The 21,816-nt window shown below is 35.6% G+C and overlaps 1 protein-coding gene across 2 annotated transcripts in view; it reads right to left on the reverse strand.

The window, feature by feature from the left end:
- LOC150079452 (calpain-7-like) overlaps positions 1 to 21,816 on the reverse strand; it is a 133,377-nt gene that overhangs the window by 45,682 nt on the left and 65,879 nt on the right. For both annotated transcript variants that reach the window (XM_090384077.1, XM_090384076.1), the window contains 2 exons: positions 18,214 to 18,358; positions 10,662 to 10,761 (listed from right to left, as the gene is read on the reverse strand). In XM_090384077.1, coding sequence (XP_090240203.1) covers positions 10,662 to 10,761; positions 18,214 to 18,358 — 245 coding nt within the window. The remainder of the gene's footprint in view (positions 1 to 10,661; positions 10,762 to 18,213; positions 18,359 to 21,816) is intronic.

The raw sequence follows: 21,816 nt of genomic DNA on the forward strand, positions 1-21,816 counted from the left end.
CTGGCAAATTTCGGAACGATGTTGTTTTGAAGGCAATATTTTAGGAAAGAAATATGGTAACTTTGGGCCGAGTACCTTAGTGTAGATTTAATGTAATTTTGTACCAAGCCATTCAAAAAATCTCCCATAATTGTGTGTATCGATTGTATACTGATTGTATACTACTGGAGAGACAGGAAGTGAATGAAATAGTCAATAAGAGTTTGAAAATTAATTAGATAGTATGAATCAGAGCTGTAATACTCAATATGTTCTACGTTGATAATATTAGTAAATTAATAAGAGGAGTTTACCTCAATATAGTACGTGGAACACTTCCGTATGATACCCTCCAGAAATTAAAACGGAAAAAACGAAAAAATCGACAACTTACCAATATATTAAAGTGAAATATAAATAATTAAATAATCAATTTAACTCAATTCAAAATCAATTCAAAACAATTAAAATTCAAATTAACGCAATTAAAAGAATCTAACGAAAATATTCAAAACGATTTTCCTTCCTGAAGCTGACAATGCTTTTCGACCGACTGTCGTGATCACAGGAATGAAAATTACCGAATCAGGCTAAACCTGCAACTTAAATAGTGATTATGTGTCTTCGCGCATGCGCGTAAAGGTCCACGCATCGGAGATCAAATATGGCCGCCGAACATTAACAGAATTCTCATGTAATTTAATTTCAACGGTTTCTGCAATTAATAGTCGCGTATAATTATGTTGAACGTTAAGTATTTTGGCCTCGTTAAATAAAAAAGTATGTTTTTCGTTAATGGCATGAAAGGCTAATTCTGACGCTGCTGAACGAGAAGCACGAACTGAGGCTTCGTGTTGATTTACACGGATATTAAGAGAAAACCGCGTCGAACCCTGATAAGACGAGTCGCAATCACCGCAAGAAATGTTGTATACTAGATCATTAATTTGTGTTGCGAACGCCGAAAGAAACGAGCGATTGTTCAGTATAGTGTGTAACTTCCGTATAGGCCTAGCTATAATTTTAAATTCGGTATCTTTAAAGAATCTGTTAAGCTGTTTGTGCCACTGTTCAACATATGGGACAGAAATAAAGTATTTTTTGATATTATTATTGTTGATTGGTGCAGTATTTTGTATCCTATCCTTAGCTTGTACCCTAATTCGATTTATTGTGTTAATGGGATAACCCCTGTTCAAGAATCTGCTAGTTAATATTTGTATTTCTGAGTCTAAAGCAGAATCCGTCGTTGAATATTTATAGGCATTTAGAAATTGATTAAAGATAATCGATCTTTTGTAGGTGAACGGGTGGTAGCTATTATAATGTAGAAGCATACCGGTGTTTGTGGGTTTTCGATAGATGCTAAATTGTATTTTGTTCGAGTCCCGGGTAAGCGTGAAATTTAGAAAGTTTAATGACTTAGTATCCGTATCTTCCCTTTCCAATGTAAATTTGAGTCTAGAATGAATATTATTAAACGAATGTAAAATGTCTTGGATAGTACTACTATCGGTAATAACTAGAACATCGTCTAAATACCTCCCATAGTATGTGATACGGGGACGAAAAGGTGTCAAATGTATCTGCTCAATCGTTGAGAGATAGATCTCTGACATTAAGCCACTCAGGCTCAAACCCATTGGTAATCCAAAAATTTGTTTGTACACCTTGTCTCGAAAGGTGATGTAGTTAGCCTCAACTAATAGTTTAATTAAGTGAAAAATCTCCTTTATAGGCAGCTTCGTATGATTAATCGGTGTCGAGTTTTTATTTAACATATCCCAAATAATATCTAATGTGTATTCAACGTTTACATTCGTATATAATGAGGTAACATCTAATGAGAATAAATTGTCATTGTCGCCGAGTCTACAGTCTTTAAGATTATTAAATAATGTATCGTAATTCTTAATCCCAAATTGTATAACCTGTCTAAAAGGTTTTATAATGTTATATACATGTGTGGCTAAGGCTGAAAATGCCGAGTTCCTGTAGGAAACAATAGGTCGAATCAGAAATCCAGGCTTGTGTAATTTTACCTGACCAAAAAGTGCAGGAATATTGTATGTTCTGGACTTCAATTCCTTCAACTGAACCATAGTAATGTAGTCGTTTTTACGATATGTGGTTAACGTTTTATTGTATTGATTTACCAAATTGGTAAACAGTGTCGGGTCCACTTCACAATAAGTGGAGGTATCAGATACAACTGAATCTAACTTATTAATATAATCATGTTTATCTAGTATAACCACTGTATCTCCTTTATCTGCCCTCTGTATAATAATGTCCTTATTTTCTCGAAGTTCTCGTAAAGCTGAACTGTCATGTGTATTCAATTTAGGAAGTCGCGTTTCTTTTATGTTATTCACTACTTGGTTAACTTGTTGAATAAATACATCTTTTTGTGGAACACTACGAAGTCCAAATTCAATATCAATTACGCATTGTTTTTTTGGCAGCTTTCGAGGTGGTAAATTATAATTTAATCCTTTGGATAAAAGTGAAATCTGGTCCTGCGATAGTGTACACGAGGAAAGATTTGTAACCTGTTGATATGTCGGTTCGTTGGATACTGGGTGAGGGGGTGTTCGTGAACTAGCCGACATATTCTGTGGTAGTGCATTATGTGTCTGTGGGGGGGATGTCACCCAACTCGTGTGAACTTGGTTGCAAGCTCGCGACAATGTGTTAGAATTCGCATGAACGTGTCTTGAACTATTCGATAATGTTTGCAACTTGTTAACGTGTCTGTTTTTTATTTCTGAGGCTTGTGCTTCCCGTCGCAAATCTATGGAGGTCTTCAATACAGACCAATCGTTCGGATGTAGATAATTTTTTAATTTATCGCGAAGCTTCCTAACCTGGGAAAGGTATTTTTGTTTATCCGAATATCGAGATTTTAAGGCAAGCTTAACAATATTACGTGATGTCGCCAGTGATAGTTGTTTTATGCCTGAAATTTTTTGATTTAAATTCACCCTGGCAAATTTCGGAACGATGTTGTTTTGAAGGCAATATTTTAGGAAAGAAATATGGTAACTTTGGGCCGAGTACCTTAGTGTAGATTTAATGTAATTTTGTACCAAGCCATTCAAAAAATCTCCCATAATTGTGTGTATCGATTGTATACTGATTGTATACTACTGGAGAGACAGGAAGTGAATGAAATAGTCAATAAGAGTTTGAAAATTAATTAGATAGTATGAATCAGAGCTGTAATACTCAATATGTTCTACGTTGATAATATTAGTAAATTAATAAGAGGAGTTTACCTCAATATAGTACGTGGAACACTTCCGTATGATACCCTCCAGAAATTAAAACGGAAAAAACGAAAAAATCGACAACTTACCAATATATTAAAGTGAAATATAAATAATTAAATAATCAATTTAACTCAATTCAAAATCAATTCAAAACAATTAAAATTCAAATTAACGCAATTAAAAGAATCTAACGAAAATATTCAAAACGATTTTCCTTCCTGAAGCTGACAATGCTTTTCGACCGACTGTCGTGATCACAGGAATGAAAATTACCGAATCAGGCTAAACCTGCAACTTAAATAGTGATTATGTGTCTTCGCGCATGCGCGTAAAGGTCCACGCATCGGAGATCAAATATGGCCGCCGAACATTAACAGAATTCTCGTGTAATTTAATTTCAACGGTTTCTGCAATTAATAGTCGCGTATAATTATGTTGAACGTTAAGTATTTTGGCCTCGTTAAATAAAAAAGTATGTTTTTCGTTAATGGCATGAAAGGCTAATTCTGACACTGCTGAACGAGAAGCACGAACTGAGGCTTCGTGTTGATTTACACGGATATTAAGAGAAAACCGCGTCGAACCCTGATAAGACGAGTCGCAATCACCGCAAGAAATGTTGTATACTAGATCATTAATTTGTGTTGCGAACGCCGAAAGAACCGAGCGATTGTTCAGTATAGTGTGTAACTTCCGTATAGGCCTAGCTATAATTTTAAATTCGGTATCTTTAAAGAATCTGTTAAGCTGTTTGTGCCACTGTTCAACATATGGGACAGAAATAAAGTATTTTTTGATATTATTATTGTTGATTGGTGCAGTATTTTGTATCCTATCCTTAGCTTGTACCCTAATTCGATTTATTGTGTTAATGGGATAACCCCTGTTCAAGAATCTGCTAGTTAATATTTGTATTTCTGAGTCTAAAGCAGAATCCGTCGTTGAATATTTATAGGCATTTAGAAATTGATTAAAGATAATCGATCTTTTGTAGGTGAACGGGTGGTAGCTATTATAATGTAGAAGCATACCGGTGTTTGTGGGTTTTCGATAGATGCTAAATTGTATTTTGTTCGAGTCCCGGGTAAGCGTGAAATTTAGAAAGTTTAATGACTTAGTATCCGTATCTTCCCTTTCCAATGTAAATTTGAGTCTAGAATGAATATTATTAAACGAATGTAAAATGTCTTGGATAGTACTACTATCGGTAATAACTAGAACATCGTCTAAATACCTCCCATAGTATGTGATACGGGGACGAAAAGGTGTCAAATGTATCTGCTCAATCGTTGAGAGATAGATCTCTGACATTAAGCCACTCAGGCTCAAACCCATTGGTAATCCAAAAATTTGTTTGTACACCTTGTCTCGAAAGGTGATGTAGTTAGCCTCAACTAATAGTTTAGTTAAGTGAAAAATCTCCTTTATAGGCAGCTTCGTATGATTAATCGGTGTCGAGTTTTTATTTAACATATCCCAAATAATATCTAATGTGTATTCAACGTTTACATTCGTATATAATGAGGTAACATCTAATGAGAATAAATTGTCATTGTCGCCGAGTCTACAGTCTTTAAGATTATTAAATAATGTATCGTAATTCTTAATCCCAAATTGTATAACCTGTCTAAAAGGTTTTATAATGTTATATACATGTGTGGCTAAGGCTGAAAATGCCGAGTTCCTGTAGGAAACAATAGGTCGAATCGGAAATCCAGGCTTGTGTAATTTTACCTGACCAAAAAGTGCAGGAATATTGTATGTTCTGGACTTCAATTCCTTCAACTGAACCATAGTAATGTAGTCGTTTTTACGATATGTGGTTAACGTTTTATTGTATTGATTTACCAAATTGGTAAACAGTGTCGGGTCCACTTCACAATAAGTGGAGGTATCAGATACAACTGAATCTAACTTATTAATATAATCATGTTTATCTAGTATAACCACTGTATCTCCTTTATCTGCCCTCTGTATAATAATGTCCTTATTTTCTCGAAGTTCTCGTAAAGCTGAACTGTCATGTGTATTCAATTTAGGAATTCACGCTTACCCGGGACTCGAACAAAATACAATTTAGCATCTATCGAAAACCCACAAACTCCGGTATGCTTCTACATTATAATGGCTACCACCCGTTCACCTACAAAAGATCGATTATCTTTAATCAATTTCTAAATGCCTATAAATATTCAACGACGGATTCTGCTTTAGACTCAGAAATACAAATATTAACTAGCAGATTCTTGAACAGGGGTTATCCCATTAACACAATAAATCGAATTAGGGTACAAGCTAAGGATAGGATACAAAATACTGCACCAATCAACAATAATAATATCAAAAAATACTTTATTTCTGTCCCATATGTTGAACAGTGGCACAAACAGCTTAACAGATTCTTTAAAGATACCGAATTTAAAATTATAGCTAGGCCTATACGGAAGTTACACACTATACTGAACAATCGCTCGGTTCTTTCGGCGTTCGCAACACAAATTAATGATCTAGTATACAACATTTCTTGCGGTGATTGCGACTCGTCTTATCAGGGTTCGACGCGGTTTTCTCTTAATATCCGTGTAAATCAACACGAAGCCTCAGTTCGTGCTTCTCGTTCAGCAGCGTCAGAATTAGCCTTTCATGCCATTAACGAAAAACATACTTTTTTATTTAACGAGGCCAAAATACTTAACGTTCAACATAATTATACGCGACTATTAATTGCAGAAACCGTTGAAATTAAATTACACGAGAATTCTGTTAATGTTCGGCGGCCATATTTGATCTCCGATGCGTGGACCTTTACGCGCATGCGCGAAGACACATAATCACTATTTAAGTTGCAGGTTTAGCCTGATTCGGTAATTTTCATTCCTGTGATCACGACAGTCGGTCGAAAAGCATTGTCAGCTTCAGGAAGGAAAATCGTTTTGAATATTTTCGTTAGATTCTTTTAATTGCGTTAATTTGAATTTTAATTGTTTTGAATTGATTTTGAATTGAGTTAAATTGATTATTTAATTATTTATATTTCACTTTAATATATTGGTAAGTTGTCGATTTTTTCGTTTTTTCCGTTTTAATTTCTGGAGGGTATCATACGGAAGTGTTCCACGTACTATATTGAGGTAAACTCCTCTTATTAATTTACTAATATTATCAACGTAGAACATATTGAGTATTACAGCTCTGATTCATACTATCTAATTAATTTTCAAACTCTTATTGACTATTTCATTCACTTCCTGTCTCTCCAGTAGTATACAATCAGTATACAATCGATACACACAATTATGGGAGATTTTTTCAATGGCTTGGTACAAAATTACATTAAATCTACACTAAGGTACTCGGCCCAAAGTTACCATATTTCTTTCCTAAAATATTGCCTTCAAAACAACATCGTTCCGAAATTTGCCAGGGTGAATTTAAATCAAAAAATTTCAGGCATAAAACAACTATCACTGGCGACATCACGTAATATTGTTAAGCTTGCCTTAAAATCTCGATATTCGGATAAACAAAAATACCTTTCCCAGGTTAGGAAGCTTCGCGATAAATTAAAAAATTATCTACATCCGAACGATTGGTCTGTATTGAAGACCTCCATAGATTTGCGACGGGAAGCACAAGCCTCAGAAATAAAAAACAGACACGTTAACAAGTTGCAAACATTATCGAATAGTTCAAGACACGTTCATGCGAATTCTAACACATTGTCGCGAGCTTGCAACCAAGTTCACACGAGTTGGGTGACATCCCCCCCACAGACACATAATGCACTACCACAGAATATGTCGGCTAGTTCACGAACACCCCCTCACCCAGTATCCAACGAACCGACATATCAACAGGTTACAAATCTTTCCTCGTGTACACTATCGCAGGACCAGATTTCACTTTTATCCAAAGGATTAAATTATAATTTACCACCTCGAAAGCTGCCAAAAAAACAATGCGTAATTGATATTGAATTTGGACTTCGTAGTGTTCCACAAAAAGATGTATTTATTCAACAAGTTAACCAAGTAGTGAATAACATAAAAGAAACGCGACTTCCTAAATTGAATACACATGACAGTTCAGCTTTACGAGAACTTCGAGAAAATAAGGACATTATTATACAGAGGGCAGATAAAGGAGATACAGTGGTTATACTAGATAAACATGATTATATTAATAAGTTAGATTCAGTTGTATCTGATACCTCCACTTATTGTGAAGTGGACCCGACACTGTTTACCAATTTGGTAAATCAATACAATAAAACGTTAACCACATATCGTAAAAACGACTACATTACTATGGTTCAGTTGAAGGAATTGAAGTCCAGAACATACAATATTCCTGCACTTTTTGGTCAGGTAAAATTACACAAGCCTGGATTTCCGATTCGACCTATTGTTTCCTACAGGAACTCGGCATTTTCAGCCTTAGCCACACATGTATATAACATTATAAAACCTTTTAGACAGGTTATACAATTTGGGATTAAGAATTACGATACATTATTTAATAATCTTAAAGACTGTAGACTCGGCGACAATGACAATTTATTCTCATTAGATGTTACCTCATTATATACGAATGTAAACGTTGAATACACATTAGATATTATTTGGGATATGTTAAATAAAAACTCGACACCGATTAATCATACGAAGCTGCCTATAAAGGAGATTTTTCACTTAATTAAACTATTAGTTGAGGCTAACTACATCACCTTTCGAGACAAGGTGTACAAACAAATTTTTGGATTACCAATGGGTTTGAGCCTGAGTGGCTTAATGTCAGAGATCTATCTCTCAACGATTGAGCAGATACATTTGACACCTTTTCGTCCCCGTATCACATACTATGGGAGGTATTTAGACGATGTTCTAGTTATTACCGATAGTAGTACTATCCAAGACATTTTACATTCGTTTAATAATATTCATTCTAGACTCAAATTTACATTGGAAAGGGAAGATACGGATACTAAGTCATTAAACTTTCTAAATTTCACGCTTACCCGGGACTCGAACAAAATACAATTTAGCATCTATCGAAAACCCACAAACACCGGTATGCTTCTACATTATAATAGCTACCACCCGTTCACCTACAAAAGATCGATTATCTTTAATCAATTTCTAAATGCCTATAAATATTCAACGACGGATTCTGCTTTAGACTCAGAAATACAAATATTAACTAGCAGATTCTTGAACAGGGGTTATCCCATTAACACAATAAATCGAATTAGGGTACAAGCTAAGGATAGGATACAAAATACTGCACCAATCAACAATAATAATATCAAAAAATACTTTATTTCTGTCCCATATGTTGAACAGTGGCACAAACAGCTTAACAGATTCTTTAAAGATACCGAATTTAAAATTATAGCTAGGCCTATACGGAAGTTACACACTATACTGAACAATCGCTCGGTTCTTTCGGCGTTCGCAACACAAATTAATGATCTAGTATACAACATTTCTTGCGGTGATTGCGACTCGTCTTATCAGGGTTCGACGCGGTTTTCTCTTAATATCCGTGTAAATCAACACGAAGCCTCAGTTCGTGCTTCTCGTTCAGCAGCGTCAGAATTAGCCTTTCATGCCATTAACGAAAAACATACTTTTTTATTTAACGAGGCCAAAATACTTAACGTTCAACATAATTATACGCGACTATTAATTGCAGAAACCGTTGAAATTAAATTACACGAGAATTCTGTTAATGTTCGGCGGCCATATTTGATCTCTGATGCGTGGACCTTTACGCGCATGCGCGAAGACACATAATCACTATTTAAGTTGCAGGTTTAGCCTGATTCGGTAATTTTCATTCCTGTGATCACGACAGTCGGTCGAAAAGCATTGTCAGCTTCAGGAAGGAAAATCGTTTTGAATATTTTCGTTAGATTCTTTTAATTGCGTTAATTTGAATTTTAATTGTTTTGAATTGATTTTGAATTGAGTTAAATTGATTATTTAATTATTTATATTTCACTTTAATATATTGGTAAGTTGTCGATTTTTTCGTTTTTTCCGTTTTAATTTCTGGAGGGTATCATACGGAAGTGTTCCACGTACTATATTGAGGTAAACTCCTCTTATTAATTTACTAATATTATCAACGTAGAACATATTGAGTATTACAGCTCTGATTCATACTATATACATTAATTCTGTATAGTAAATAGTCTGTATAGAAGTTGGAACTAACTTCTATACAGACTTTGCCTTAAATTGTATAACTTCTTTCAGAGTCTAACCAAATAACTTTTTATTTAAACTGGAGTGGAATTTGTCCTTTTCTCTTAATTAATAACAATGCTGAAGCAAATTTATTTTCCAAGAGATTTCACACCACAAACCACACATTTCAAGCCTGTGCCTGAGAGAAACCAAACAGTCACAGGAACAGTTGAAGCAATTATAATTTATAAATACTTAAATTAACTAAACAAATAAACAGTGTAAATTTAGGGGCACAGTCACATGTTTGAAACCTGTTAAAGAAATTGCTTGTATGTTATTCCATTCACTACATCTGATTTCTGTCTTGTCTTCTATGCTGCTTAATCACTTTTGTTGCCAGGAGATAAGTTCACAATCAAAGTGCAGACTGATCTCTAAACAAACATTGGTAAATTAACAGAAGAGATACAAAAACGTATCTAAACAAGGTTTGTTTGAAAAGTTCAGTGAATGAATAAAACAAACATTGTAAACAAAATAATGAAATAACAATGAAAATCAAATTCATTTAAGAAGAAACTGTTCGGTCCAAGGGTTAAAAGAAAAATTTTTATGAAACGGAATGGATAAAATAAAATAATAAAATTAATAAATAATAAAATAGTAATTAAGTATACACGAATCATGTAATGTGGCATCATCTATCATGTGATGAACTTGGAACAGCATTTTGGTGTGCTCAACTTCACTTTGAGTTCTAGTTCAGTTGCATTTTAAATGAACTGGAATTTAACAAGTTCTCTTTTTTCTCCTAATAGAACTAGAACTAGTTCAATTTTGAGCATTTCACTAGAACTAGTTCACTATTTTTTAGAAATTTTAGAAACTTTCCAAGCACTGTATAGAATACACACAATTTAGAGACAATACACAGAACTTCATCCTAAACACATAAAACTCTTGAATCAACTTATTTCACTGTAATTTTATTTTATAATCCCAGAATTTTATTGTCGTTAATTTTTTTATTTTTCATTTATACATGATATATAAATTACCATTTAAGTTTATGGAAATTTCTTGATATAATTAATTAATTAAGCAAATGACAATTATATAATAAATATTTAAGCACAACTGTTTTATTAATGTAAATATAATACATCTGCAATTTTTCACTAAAATAAAATTTTTAAAAAATGTATAAAATACTTACTGGTGAATACAATAAGTATATTTAAATAAGGCAGGATTCCAGTTTAGATACACAACGTCAAAAAAGTTGAGAACAGATTCATAATCTATCCAAAATACACCTAGAAAACAAAATAAGTATCTCTAATATGGCAACAAAAAGTAAAATTCAACAAGTTATTGGATATGGAAAGAAGACACTTTTCTATACTGTGAGAAGAAAAAGTATTTTGACAACTAATTACAATAAAATCATATACTATGGGATCTACTTTGCTACCTTCCTCTGCTTCAAACTAAACTAAGACACGATATTAATTTGATTAAACTAATGAGGTGCTATATGAAGCTATTAGATAAAAAGTATATATATTTATATAAATATATATTTTTTTATGAAAACCCCAAACAAAAAAGGTATTAGAATGTATAGTACTTAGTACTGTGCATAGGTTGAAGGCTGAGAAGATGAAAGAAGTTACTTATTGACATCAGACTTGCATTTCTATTGATTGAAATTTTCAGGAAATACGAGTGAAGGGAGGTTGTTAGAAAATGGAAGTTGAAGAGATAAATGAGAAAGAAAGAAAGTGGGTTCTGTGAGTTTTAAGTTGGACAGCAAGTGGACGTTGACTGGGTGCAGAATGTATTCAGGCTAGTTTGTAAGAGAGGGGGAATTACAGAAGCTAATTCAGAAGAACAGTTCCCATGGAAGTATCTATAGAAAATACAGAGTGGAGAGACTTTGTAAAAAATGGGTCATTAATTAATCTAACTGTCCTCTTTTGAATGGAATCTAGAAGTGTGTGTGTGTGTGTGTGTGAGAGAGAGAGAGAGAGAGAGAGAGAGAGAGGGGGGGGGGGAGGGGTTAAGGGAGCACTGCTCCAACAAAAAAAAAAAAAAAAAACTGTCCTCTCAAAATGAGGCCAGATTGCAAAAGGTTTGGGAAATTGTGGCAAGAGATCATTGTTTGAACCCCGGAATGATGGTTGACAAGTTAGATATGAATAAGGAGACACCTCATCAAATTCTACACAAAGATTTAGGGAAAAGGAAGGTCTGTGCAAAATTTGTGCCACACAGCCTCAAGGATAAGCAGAAGAAACAAAGTATCAATCATCTGAAGATATCATCCCAACTTGTGAAGAAAATCTTAATTTCCTCAACTGTATTGTCACTGGAGATGTCCGTTGGGTGTTTCAGTACGACTCAGAGATGCAGTGCCAGAGCATCAGTGGACTTCACCACCAAAGCCCAAAAAAATTTCAATTACAGAAGTCCAGGATCAAGATAATGCTGACCTTGTTTTTTGACAAACAGGGTCTGATTTACAAAGAATTTGTACCTGACAGGGAGAAAGTCTATGCGACATGCATTTCCTGGGTGAGGTTGCAATATCAAGAGAAAGGCAGCTGGTTCTTGTCACATGACAATCCCCCACCCATTTCACACTCATCGTGAAGACATTTCTGATGAAACATGGAATTGTACAGATCCAGCTTCCACCCTATTCTCCCAATCTAGTACCAGCTGCTTCTTCCTCTTTCCCAAAGTGAAAACTGCCCTCAAAGGAAAGAGATTTCAGGATGTTAAGAACAAAGAAGAACATAACAACTGAACTGAACATCATCTCTTTGGATGCCTTTGCTGAATATTTTCAGAAATTTCAGAATGGTGTAATAAGTGCATTCAATCAGGTGGTGATTACTTTGAATAAAAATAAAACAATTTTTGAGCTCATTCACACTTTGTGTTCTTTTTATTGCACCAGTCGAACTTTATTGCCACACCTCATATCTTTTTATCACTTCCAAGAAAAGAGGAGTAATGTAAATTTTTTTATCAATATAAAAAAAATAAATGAAGAAATAATTCTAAGATGGGAAACCAAAAATGGGCATATTTTTGCTTGAATAATTACTTCTATATATTGGTATATATTATTTGAAAGACAGGCAGAAAGAAATAATCAATTTATTGATCAATCAATTCAGAATTGAAGAAAGAGTCAATCAACCAATCATTCAAACATTAAAATTGCAAATTCAAATTTAACTTTTGTAAAATAGCAGTAAGATGAACAGCTCTTAATCAGAAATAAAACTTGACTATTTTAAAGTTGGAAACCTTTATTCTGAGTAAAGCTGACATATAAAACAAGTGCTTTTAATATGATTACAAGAGTTCCACTTCTTCAGTGAACTCCTGTAATGCTGTCCTTATGATACCATCAGCTTTAAGTGTGAGATTGATGGTATCATAATGGTATCACCAATTTCCATTTCTTGATATACCTATGCACCATAGCACTAAAAGATTATTTAATCAGAGATTTCCACAAAAAGCAAGCACAGCATCAAATATCCTAACATATGATGAATATGAGGTATTTGATGAATTTGAGGTATTGCTCAAAACATCAAAGGCAGCTATTGTTGGGATATCAGACGTGGTGTCACACAGACATAAGGAATGCAGAACTGGAATTTGGGGAGTACAATGTGTACAGAAAGGATAGACAGGATAGGAAGGGAGGAGGAGTTATGCTATTAGTTAAGAAACACACAAAATCCAAGGAAGTGAAGTCAGTCGACATCGCTGGACAGTGCAGTGTAGAGTCAGTTTGGTGTGACATAAGCATTGCGAGATCAAAAATGAGAGTAGGAGTGTGCTATAGGCCTAATGACTCTGATGAGTATAATAAGAAACTGTACAGGGAAATAGAGTGGGCCAGTAAATCAGAGAGTCTTATAATGGGGAATTTTAATTTCCCAGATATTGACTGGAATTTGTGGGTTGGTCACTTACACACTAGCAAGGCTTTTGTGGATTTATTAGATGATTGTTTTCTACGTCAGCATGTTCGGGAGGCAACTAGAGGGAGTAATACTCTTGATCTTATTATCAGTAGTGATTCTTCATGCATTAAGAATCTGCAGATAAAGGAACCACTAGGTGGCAGTGATCACAGTGTGCTGAAGTGGGATTTACTCAAAGAGGTAACTAACATCAGGGGTAAAGGGAAGGGTTTTTGCTCTCATAAAGGCGACTACGATGGTTTGAGACAGTATTTAAATTCTATACAGTGGGACCAACTGATGATGTTACCAACAGCAAATTCAAAATGGGAAGCATTCAAAAAACTTATCTTAGAAGCTACTAGGCTTTACATACCAACTAAGAAATACTGTTCAAGGTTTAGGCCTAAATGGATGTCAGATGAACTAATGAGACATATGGCAGAGAAGAAAAATGAATGGGATACATATAAATTAAAATGTGACACAGAAGGCTATGACAGATATAAGCTGGTCTGTAACCAAGTTACAAAGGAGGTTAGGCATGCGAAGGCAGATTACGAGAAATCTTTAGCAAAGGATGCAAAGAAAAACAGCAAAGAGTTCTTTACTTATGTAAACTCTAGAAGAAAGGGGATGAATCAGATTGGTCCACTTGATATCAATGGTTCAACTGTTGATGATCCTGCTCAGGTAGCTAACAAACTAAATGAATATTTTGCATCAACATTCACACATGAGGAGTTATTCAGCGCAGGGAATGCCAGAGGTGTATTCAATTCTGGCAGTAAGCTAGATAATCTTGTTGTTGTTTGTTGTTTTGGTTTTTAGGAGAATTAGCAACTAAGACCATATTGCTCCGGGATATGCGGTGGTCATTCCCTGACCTTTCCGCATCCTCCGTATTTGGTGGTGACGGGCTCGAACCCCGGTCTAATCAAGAAGCGTGTACTACGCACTGCTGCTGCTTCCCACCTGGCTACGGAGGCGCCAGATAATCTTGTAATAACTGAGAGTAAAGTGGAGGAGAAATCGTTGAAGATAAACACAAAAAAGGCACCTGGGGTGGATGGGATCTATCCAATTATATTAAAGGAGGCAGCAAAGGAAGTAAGCAAACCCTTAGCCATAATTATGAGAGCTTCCTTGGACTCAGGGGAGGTACCCATAGACTGGGGATGTGCAAATGTGACCCCAATTCACAAAGGAGGATCAAAGGCTGACACAAGTAATTATAGACCTGTGAGTTCTATTTCAGGAAAATTAATGGAGGCACTGGTTAAAGAAGCACTGCAGGATCATCTAGACAAGACTTCAGTTATAGCTCGGACACAGCATGGTTTTGTTAAGGGGAAGTCTTGCCTGACCAATTTGATTGGATACTATGATGCAGTCAGAAAAGAACTGGATGCAGGGAATAACTCTGATATTATATACTTGGATCTTAGAAAGGCTTTTGATACTGTTGCACATGGAAGACTGCTGCACAAATTGGAGCAGTGTGGCATTGGAGGCAAATTGCTGCTATGGATAAAGGGATGGTTGAGGGGGAGAAGACAGAGAGTGGTAATCAATAGACACTGCTCATCGTGGACTAATGTTATTAGTGGAGTCCCTCAGGGTTCAGTGTTGGGTCCATTATTGTTTTCTGTATTTATAAATGATATTGATTTATTTATTTATTTATTTATTTCGTATGATGTAATCAATACACGAAGGAACCAGTTTTTTCTTGCTTCCTTCGTGTATCGTGGCCGGGATATCCAACCAACCGGTTGGTTCAGCACCATCGTGATATCCAGCCCGAGGCGGGAATCGAACCCGCGACCTTTGGGTTGCCAGACCGGTCGACAATGATATTGATGATGGTATATCAAGCTTATTGTCCAAGTTTGCAGACGATACAAAGGTTGGCAGGGTTGTTAAGGACACTACTGACGCTATGCTGCTGCAACATGATCTGGAAAGGTTGAGGAGATGGGCTGAGAGGTGGCAAATGAAGTTTAACATTGACAAATATAAAGTACTATATATGGGAAACAGCAACCCCAGAGCAACGTATCAACTCTGTGGTACTACACTGACAGTGGTAGAGAATGAAAAGGACCTGGGGGTAATTGTGCAGGCAGATATGAAGTTCTCTGAGCAGTGCAGACAGGCTGCAAGAGTAGCTAATGTGTCTTGTCAATGATATACAGAAATTTTTCTAGCAGGGATAAGGAGGTGATTATTCCCTTGTATAAGGCAATGGTCAGGCCACACCTTGAGTACTGTACCCAGGTCAGGAGGCCTCATTTCAAGAAGGATGTAGAGCTGCTGGAACGAGTACAGAGAAGAGCAACAAGATTAGTGAATGGAACAAAGGGTTGCTCTTACAAAGAAAGGCTTAAGTTTTGCAAATTACAGTGTCTGGAGACTAGGCACCGGCGAGGTGATCTGATAGAGGTGTATAAAGCCTTGAATGGTTTGAGCATGCTCAATGCTAATGGGATTCTTCCTCTTGCTCAGAATAATCACCTGAGAGGGCATAAATTCAGATTGAGGGAGGACAGATGTAGGATAGATGTGCGGAAATTTGCCTTTAGCCAGCGGGTAGTTGGTTGGTGGAACAGACTTCCATCCCTTGTTGTGGAAGTTGATAGCCTAAATAAATTTAAGGCTCAGCTGGAGAGGTATTTCGAATGAACGGAGGGATGAAATGGAAGTGTGTGTTTTTTTTTTTTTTTTTTGGCTGATGCTGCATAAGCTTGCTTTCTTGCATCATATGCCTCTACTAATGCTAATGTTAACTGAAACAGGTTCTGTTCCGCCTAATGAAGACCTGTCAATACCATATCCCCCAAAATCACACACAAAAGAAGCAGTGATGAATATAGCAAGGATTCTTGTGTGGCAGACTTTGCATGCTTGACTTTCTGGTTCAACAGATTTGGCTGCCCAATGAGAAAATTATAACATGTCACATTTCATTAAGCAAGAAGAGTTGAATTATTTAATTCATGATTTAAACTTATCTAAGGAACAAGCAGAACTCCTTGTTTCTACGTTAAAACAATGGAAGTTACTTGAAGCAGGAACTAAAATTACAGTACATCAAAAACGTCACAAAAAAAGAGTTCAAAATATTTTGTTATGGGAGACGGTATGTGTTTCTGTAAAGCTATAAGTGGTCTTCTGAAAAACTGGCCAGTGAACATGATCCTAATGAAGCATATATTTACTTATGCTTCAAAATTAAGTTTAAAAGCAGCTTTGCTACACAATGAAAATGTATTCCCATCAGTTCCTCTACCTCATGATATTAGTCTGAAATAAACATGAAAGTATGTCCTAGATCCTGAATACCACACCTTTGCTTGGAATGTCTCTGGTGATCTTAAGGTAATTGGATTACTCATTGGTATCCAAGGAGGTTTCACAAAATACTGTTGTTTTCTATGTATTTGGGATAGTCATGTAACAAAAAAACATTATATTGTGCAGCAGTGGGAAAAGAGGGGGCAATTTTAACCAGGAAAAAGTAATATAAACCTATGTTCCACTGGTTCAGCCAAAAAAAAAATTAATAAATAAAAGATTCTTCCACCTTGCATATAAAATTTGGATAAATGAAGAATTTTATTAAGTCTCTGGAAGTGAGGTAAGTGTTTCCCAATTTAACAGATGCAAAACTGGAAGATTATTATTGGGTTTTTAGGAGCATTGGTGACTAAGGCTATGTTGCTCCGTGTATATTGTCTGTAAATTGAGTGTGTTCTGAGGTCAATTTTCTGTTTTCTGGACGAAAAACCGAAGTTTCCAGGAGAAAAAACTATGCTGACCTCGCCTGCGACCAACTAACTCAGCCATATTGTAAAAAAGACCCATAATAAATTTCTCCCATCATCGACGGTATTTGAACTCAAGTCTTTTTCCACCCAGTGGGGAGGATGGCAATCCTACCAACTGTGTTACCCACGAGGACAAAACTGAATGAAGAAATTTTCATTGGGCATCAACTAAAGAAACTCCTCAATGATGACATATCTGAAACAAAGGTACAGGATACTGAACTGCCATAACATAGCAGCTTGGCAACCATTTAAAGAAGTTGTGCATGGATTTCTTGGGAAAAAAAAAAAAAAAATGAAAGAAGGAAATTATGAATCTGTGGTTTCAACTTTACTGCAATGTTATAAAGATATAGGCTACCAATGTCTTTGAAAATAAATAAATTTTTCTTCACTCCTCTGTTTTTTAACTCAAAATTCTGGGAAATGTAATTAATGAGCAAGTGGACCAAAACTTTCATTAGGACATTTCCACGATAGAAAGTGGTACCAAGGTTTCTGGGATACTGTCATGATGGAAAACCTGCTGGTTTCTTAGGAGAAGGAAAGCAAATCAGACTATAAGAAAAACTCTGAGTGGCATCATTTCTATGGAATAAGAATGTATGTAGCACATTGCATGATTGATTAAAGTATTTGGAAATGAGTAAGACTCATTTTTAAGATAGCACATTTATTCAATGTAGGACATTTTGAAATTGGCTGTTCATTATATTACTAAAATTTGAGTATATCTTTTGACAGAGACATAATTCTGGAATCATTAAATCAATTTTTTTAGACTCTAACTTTTGCTCTAGAGGGGTGTGTGTGTTTTGGCCAGTGTAATTAGTGGTTACAGATGGATCAGGAATATTTCAAACAAATTTACAACTAACATTTATGCTTATATTTTGAAAATCAAAAATAATAAATAATGCACAATTACTAACATAAAAAACAATACCATTATCAAACATCTGAGCATTTCTCGGATCATATTTTAGAGCTTCTCTGAGCTTCGGAGTCCAATTAACATTATCGTGTTCAGAATATCTTCCTTTCCATCTTAAGTGACTCCATGGATTTTTTAATAAAAACAGTTTCTTTCCCTAAAGAAAGAAGAAATTAGCTATGTGTGCACACACACACACACACACACACACACACACACACACACACACACACACACACATTATAATATGAATAAATGTTCAAAAATTGCATGAAACTTCAATAAATAAGTTACATAAATAAAATGGAAACACCACTGAAGCACAGTCTTTCCGTAGTTGGTTTATTGCCTTTATTTTATTATGGATTTTTATTTTTATTACTTAATCTTTATATCCAGTTGTTACATTTATTTTTTTCTTCTATATCTAGATAGAACAGATATTTAAAGATTACACAGATGCAATGGTTTGCTACTGTACAGCTAAGAACAGAAATCCAATCTTTTGCAGCATACAATGGCTGGTGCTTCCCAACAACATGGTCATTTTGTGCTGCTCCCTTTTTTCTTTTTGGTAATTTTTGTCAATACTCTGTATGTGAACATTCAGCTATCTATACAGCGCTGGACAAAAAAACTGCATCACTCGTGAATTTTGCGAATAATGTGCTTTGCATTGTGAAAATGCATTTGTTAGATGGGATATATATCTCTGTGAATGAAATCCAATAAAAAGACTCTGCCTGATATACCTAATTGCCATAAATATCTCTTCAAAAAGGCCTCTAAGGTTGGGAGAGTACATATCCAGAATTTAAAACAAATACACCGACCATTTAACTATAGTGGTTTAATACGGTGGTTTAATATAGTGGTGAATGCTGTCATCCTTGACCGGGCACATAGGTTCCGGGACCGTAAGTGGCTGGAGAGTTTGTGGATAGGCTCGTCTGAGAACAATAGTATGAATAGGGACAGGGGTGTTCGATTTCACCCCCTGCTGGAAGCCGTGGTCCTGGCAAAAGACGAGCGTTTTATATTTCCACGCTCCCGAGCCGCTTCCGGTTCTGGTTCACATGGAAGAAATATTGAGTATGCACCTGGTCAGCCACGTGTGCTGTGAGCCTGTTACTTAAGGATGTGTTGCTTAAACATCATTGTTGTTGAGAAAGGAGGCGGAAGCCCCCGAAAGCTTCAGTCAATGTTTTATCGCTTTTAATTTTATTGTATTTTAAATATTTTATTTATATTTTATTGTATATTTTAAAATTTTTATCGCAAATTTTATTTTGTAAATCAGTTTTTTGCATATATTATTTTGCAGTGTAGTATTGTTTGGTACATTCAGCCATAAATATCTTTCAAAAGGTAAAATGCGCAATTAATGGAAATATGAGAAATCATGCAAATAGCAATCATGACATCCAAACATACATTTTATTGCATTTACGTGTACAAGCTGAAATGACAAGTTAACGTAATGGTATTATGTACTGTAAATCAGCAAAATAAGTTCTCAATATTTTGTTGTCTCTCCTGGAGCTGCAATTACAGCCTTGCAAAGATCTGGCATAGAGTTAATCAACTTCTGAATATACAGTTGCTCAATTTCGTGGTACCACACCTGCACAATGCTCTCCTGCAGTTGAATCTTACTTGTTGGCTTCTTCTGAGCAATTTTAGACGACATTATGTACCAGCAATTTTCAAATCTGGGCTGTTGCCACGCCAGTCCAACACTGTAATGTCAGCATTTCTGAGGTATGACTGCACCTTAAGGAAGAAAACGAGCGAAAACATTGGTGTAAGTATGTTTTAAGTTTGTGAAACAAGAAGACAAACTCATCATTAAATCTAAATAGTATAAAACTTACCAATTTTGCTTTGTGGCAAAGTGCTGAGTCCTGTTGAAAAATGCAGTTTTGGATGTCTGTGTGGTGATCCCTAATAGCAGGTTTCAGGCATTCCTCCAAGATAGCAGTGTAGGTTTCTGCATTCCCCATTCCATTAATAAACTTAATTTGCCCCACCCCTTTGCTTGTTATGCATCCCCAGACCATCTGACCAGCGGGGAACTTTACAGTCGGTGTTATGCAGTCAGGATGGTATGCCTCCGATTTTCGTCTTCTGACATATCGCTTCCCATCCGAGCCATGCAGGTTGAATTTTGATTCGTCAGAAAAGATTACGGTGTCCCATTGCTCTTTTGTCCATGAAACATGCATTTTAGCCCAAGCAAGTAGCTTCTTCCTCATTTGTTGAGTCAACAAAGGCTTCTTCTTGGGCCAATAGGCATGCAGACCACATTCCAAAAGCTGTCTTTGGATAGTTCGTGCACTTGTTTCAACACCAGAGGCCGTCTCAAAGATCAAGAGAATTAGCATGGTGATTACAAAGGCATAGCCATTTCAAATATCGATCTTGGGAAGGTGTAGTCACTCTCTTACGGCCTGATCCAAGTCTTCTCTTCACATCACCAGTTTCACGCTTTTAATTTCAGCACCCGGGATACCGTTGACTGATGGCAGCCTATTTTATCAGCGATAGCACACGTAGAAAGCCCTTCCTGGGACAGAGCAACAGCTACACTTTTTTTTTCTTGGTGTGAACTGAACATATGGGACTATGCTTACGCCTCCGCAAAACAGGATAATAATGAGTATGTATACCAATCCAATGCTGTATTTATAGAAATGGTTGATGCAATACCTTGCAATTACTGTCTAATGCAATACCTTTGTTTTGTGACAAACAAAATGATTGTAATCAAACTATCTTATACTTTTCACTACAAATGTTACTTTTTTTAAAAGAGATGCAGTTTGTTTGTCCGCCACTGTATATTGTGCACGTGTAAGTGCAAGTGTGTGAAATTAAAATAAAAATGAAGGTTTTTTTTTTTATTTGCGATGCTATATAAGCTCACTTTCTTGCATCATTTGCCACTCTACTACCACCACCACCACCACCATCATTCACAGTTTTCCACATATAGCTAGCTGATGTGAAGCATTTAAATTATAACTATCCATCTGTTGTGGAAGTGGATAGCTTAAACAAATTCAAGAACTAGATAAACTATTGGAGGTTAGCTGTTGCTGCATAAGTCAGCTTTCTTGCATCATTTGTCACTACTAATACTATCCCATACATCTGTTTGTTTTTATATATACAGGTGGTTCTCAACTTTATGAGTTAATTCATTCCTAGCGTGTGCTCGTAAAGTGAAAACTAAAGTGGGAATTTATTTCCCATAGACATAAGGTTAAAAATAGGGGTTACGTTCTCAACAATGAAATTAGTTAGCTAATCAGTTTATGTTTAAACAATGATCGATTTATCCAAAGAAATGAAAACATAGCCTGTAAAATCAAGAAAATTATAATAATAGAGAAATTATTTACGACTTACAAATGTTAAAGAATGTTTATTCTTCATAATCATCGACTAAATGCACACTCGTTGATCACTCATTATTGGCTCAACACTCATTGGTTTGTTGCAAAGGGTCATCTTCAGAAATGTTTCAAGAGGCGTTTGTTTCCAAGATAATCCGGAAACCTTTCCAGAAAGTGCAAATTGTTTTTATTGTTTTATGGTCATGACCTCCAGAAA

The sequence above is a fragment of the Mastigoproctus giganteus genome, chromosome 10 (genome assembly GCF_048544385.1).
Source record: "Mastigoproctus giganteus isolate SK-2022 chromosome 10, ASM4854438v1, whole genome shotgun sequence".
NCBI classification, from domain to species: domain Eukaryota; kingdom Metazoa; phylum Arthropoda; class Arachnida; order Uropygi; family Thelyphonidae; genus Mastigoproctus; species Mastigoproctus giganteus.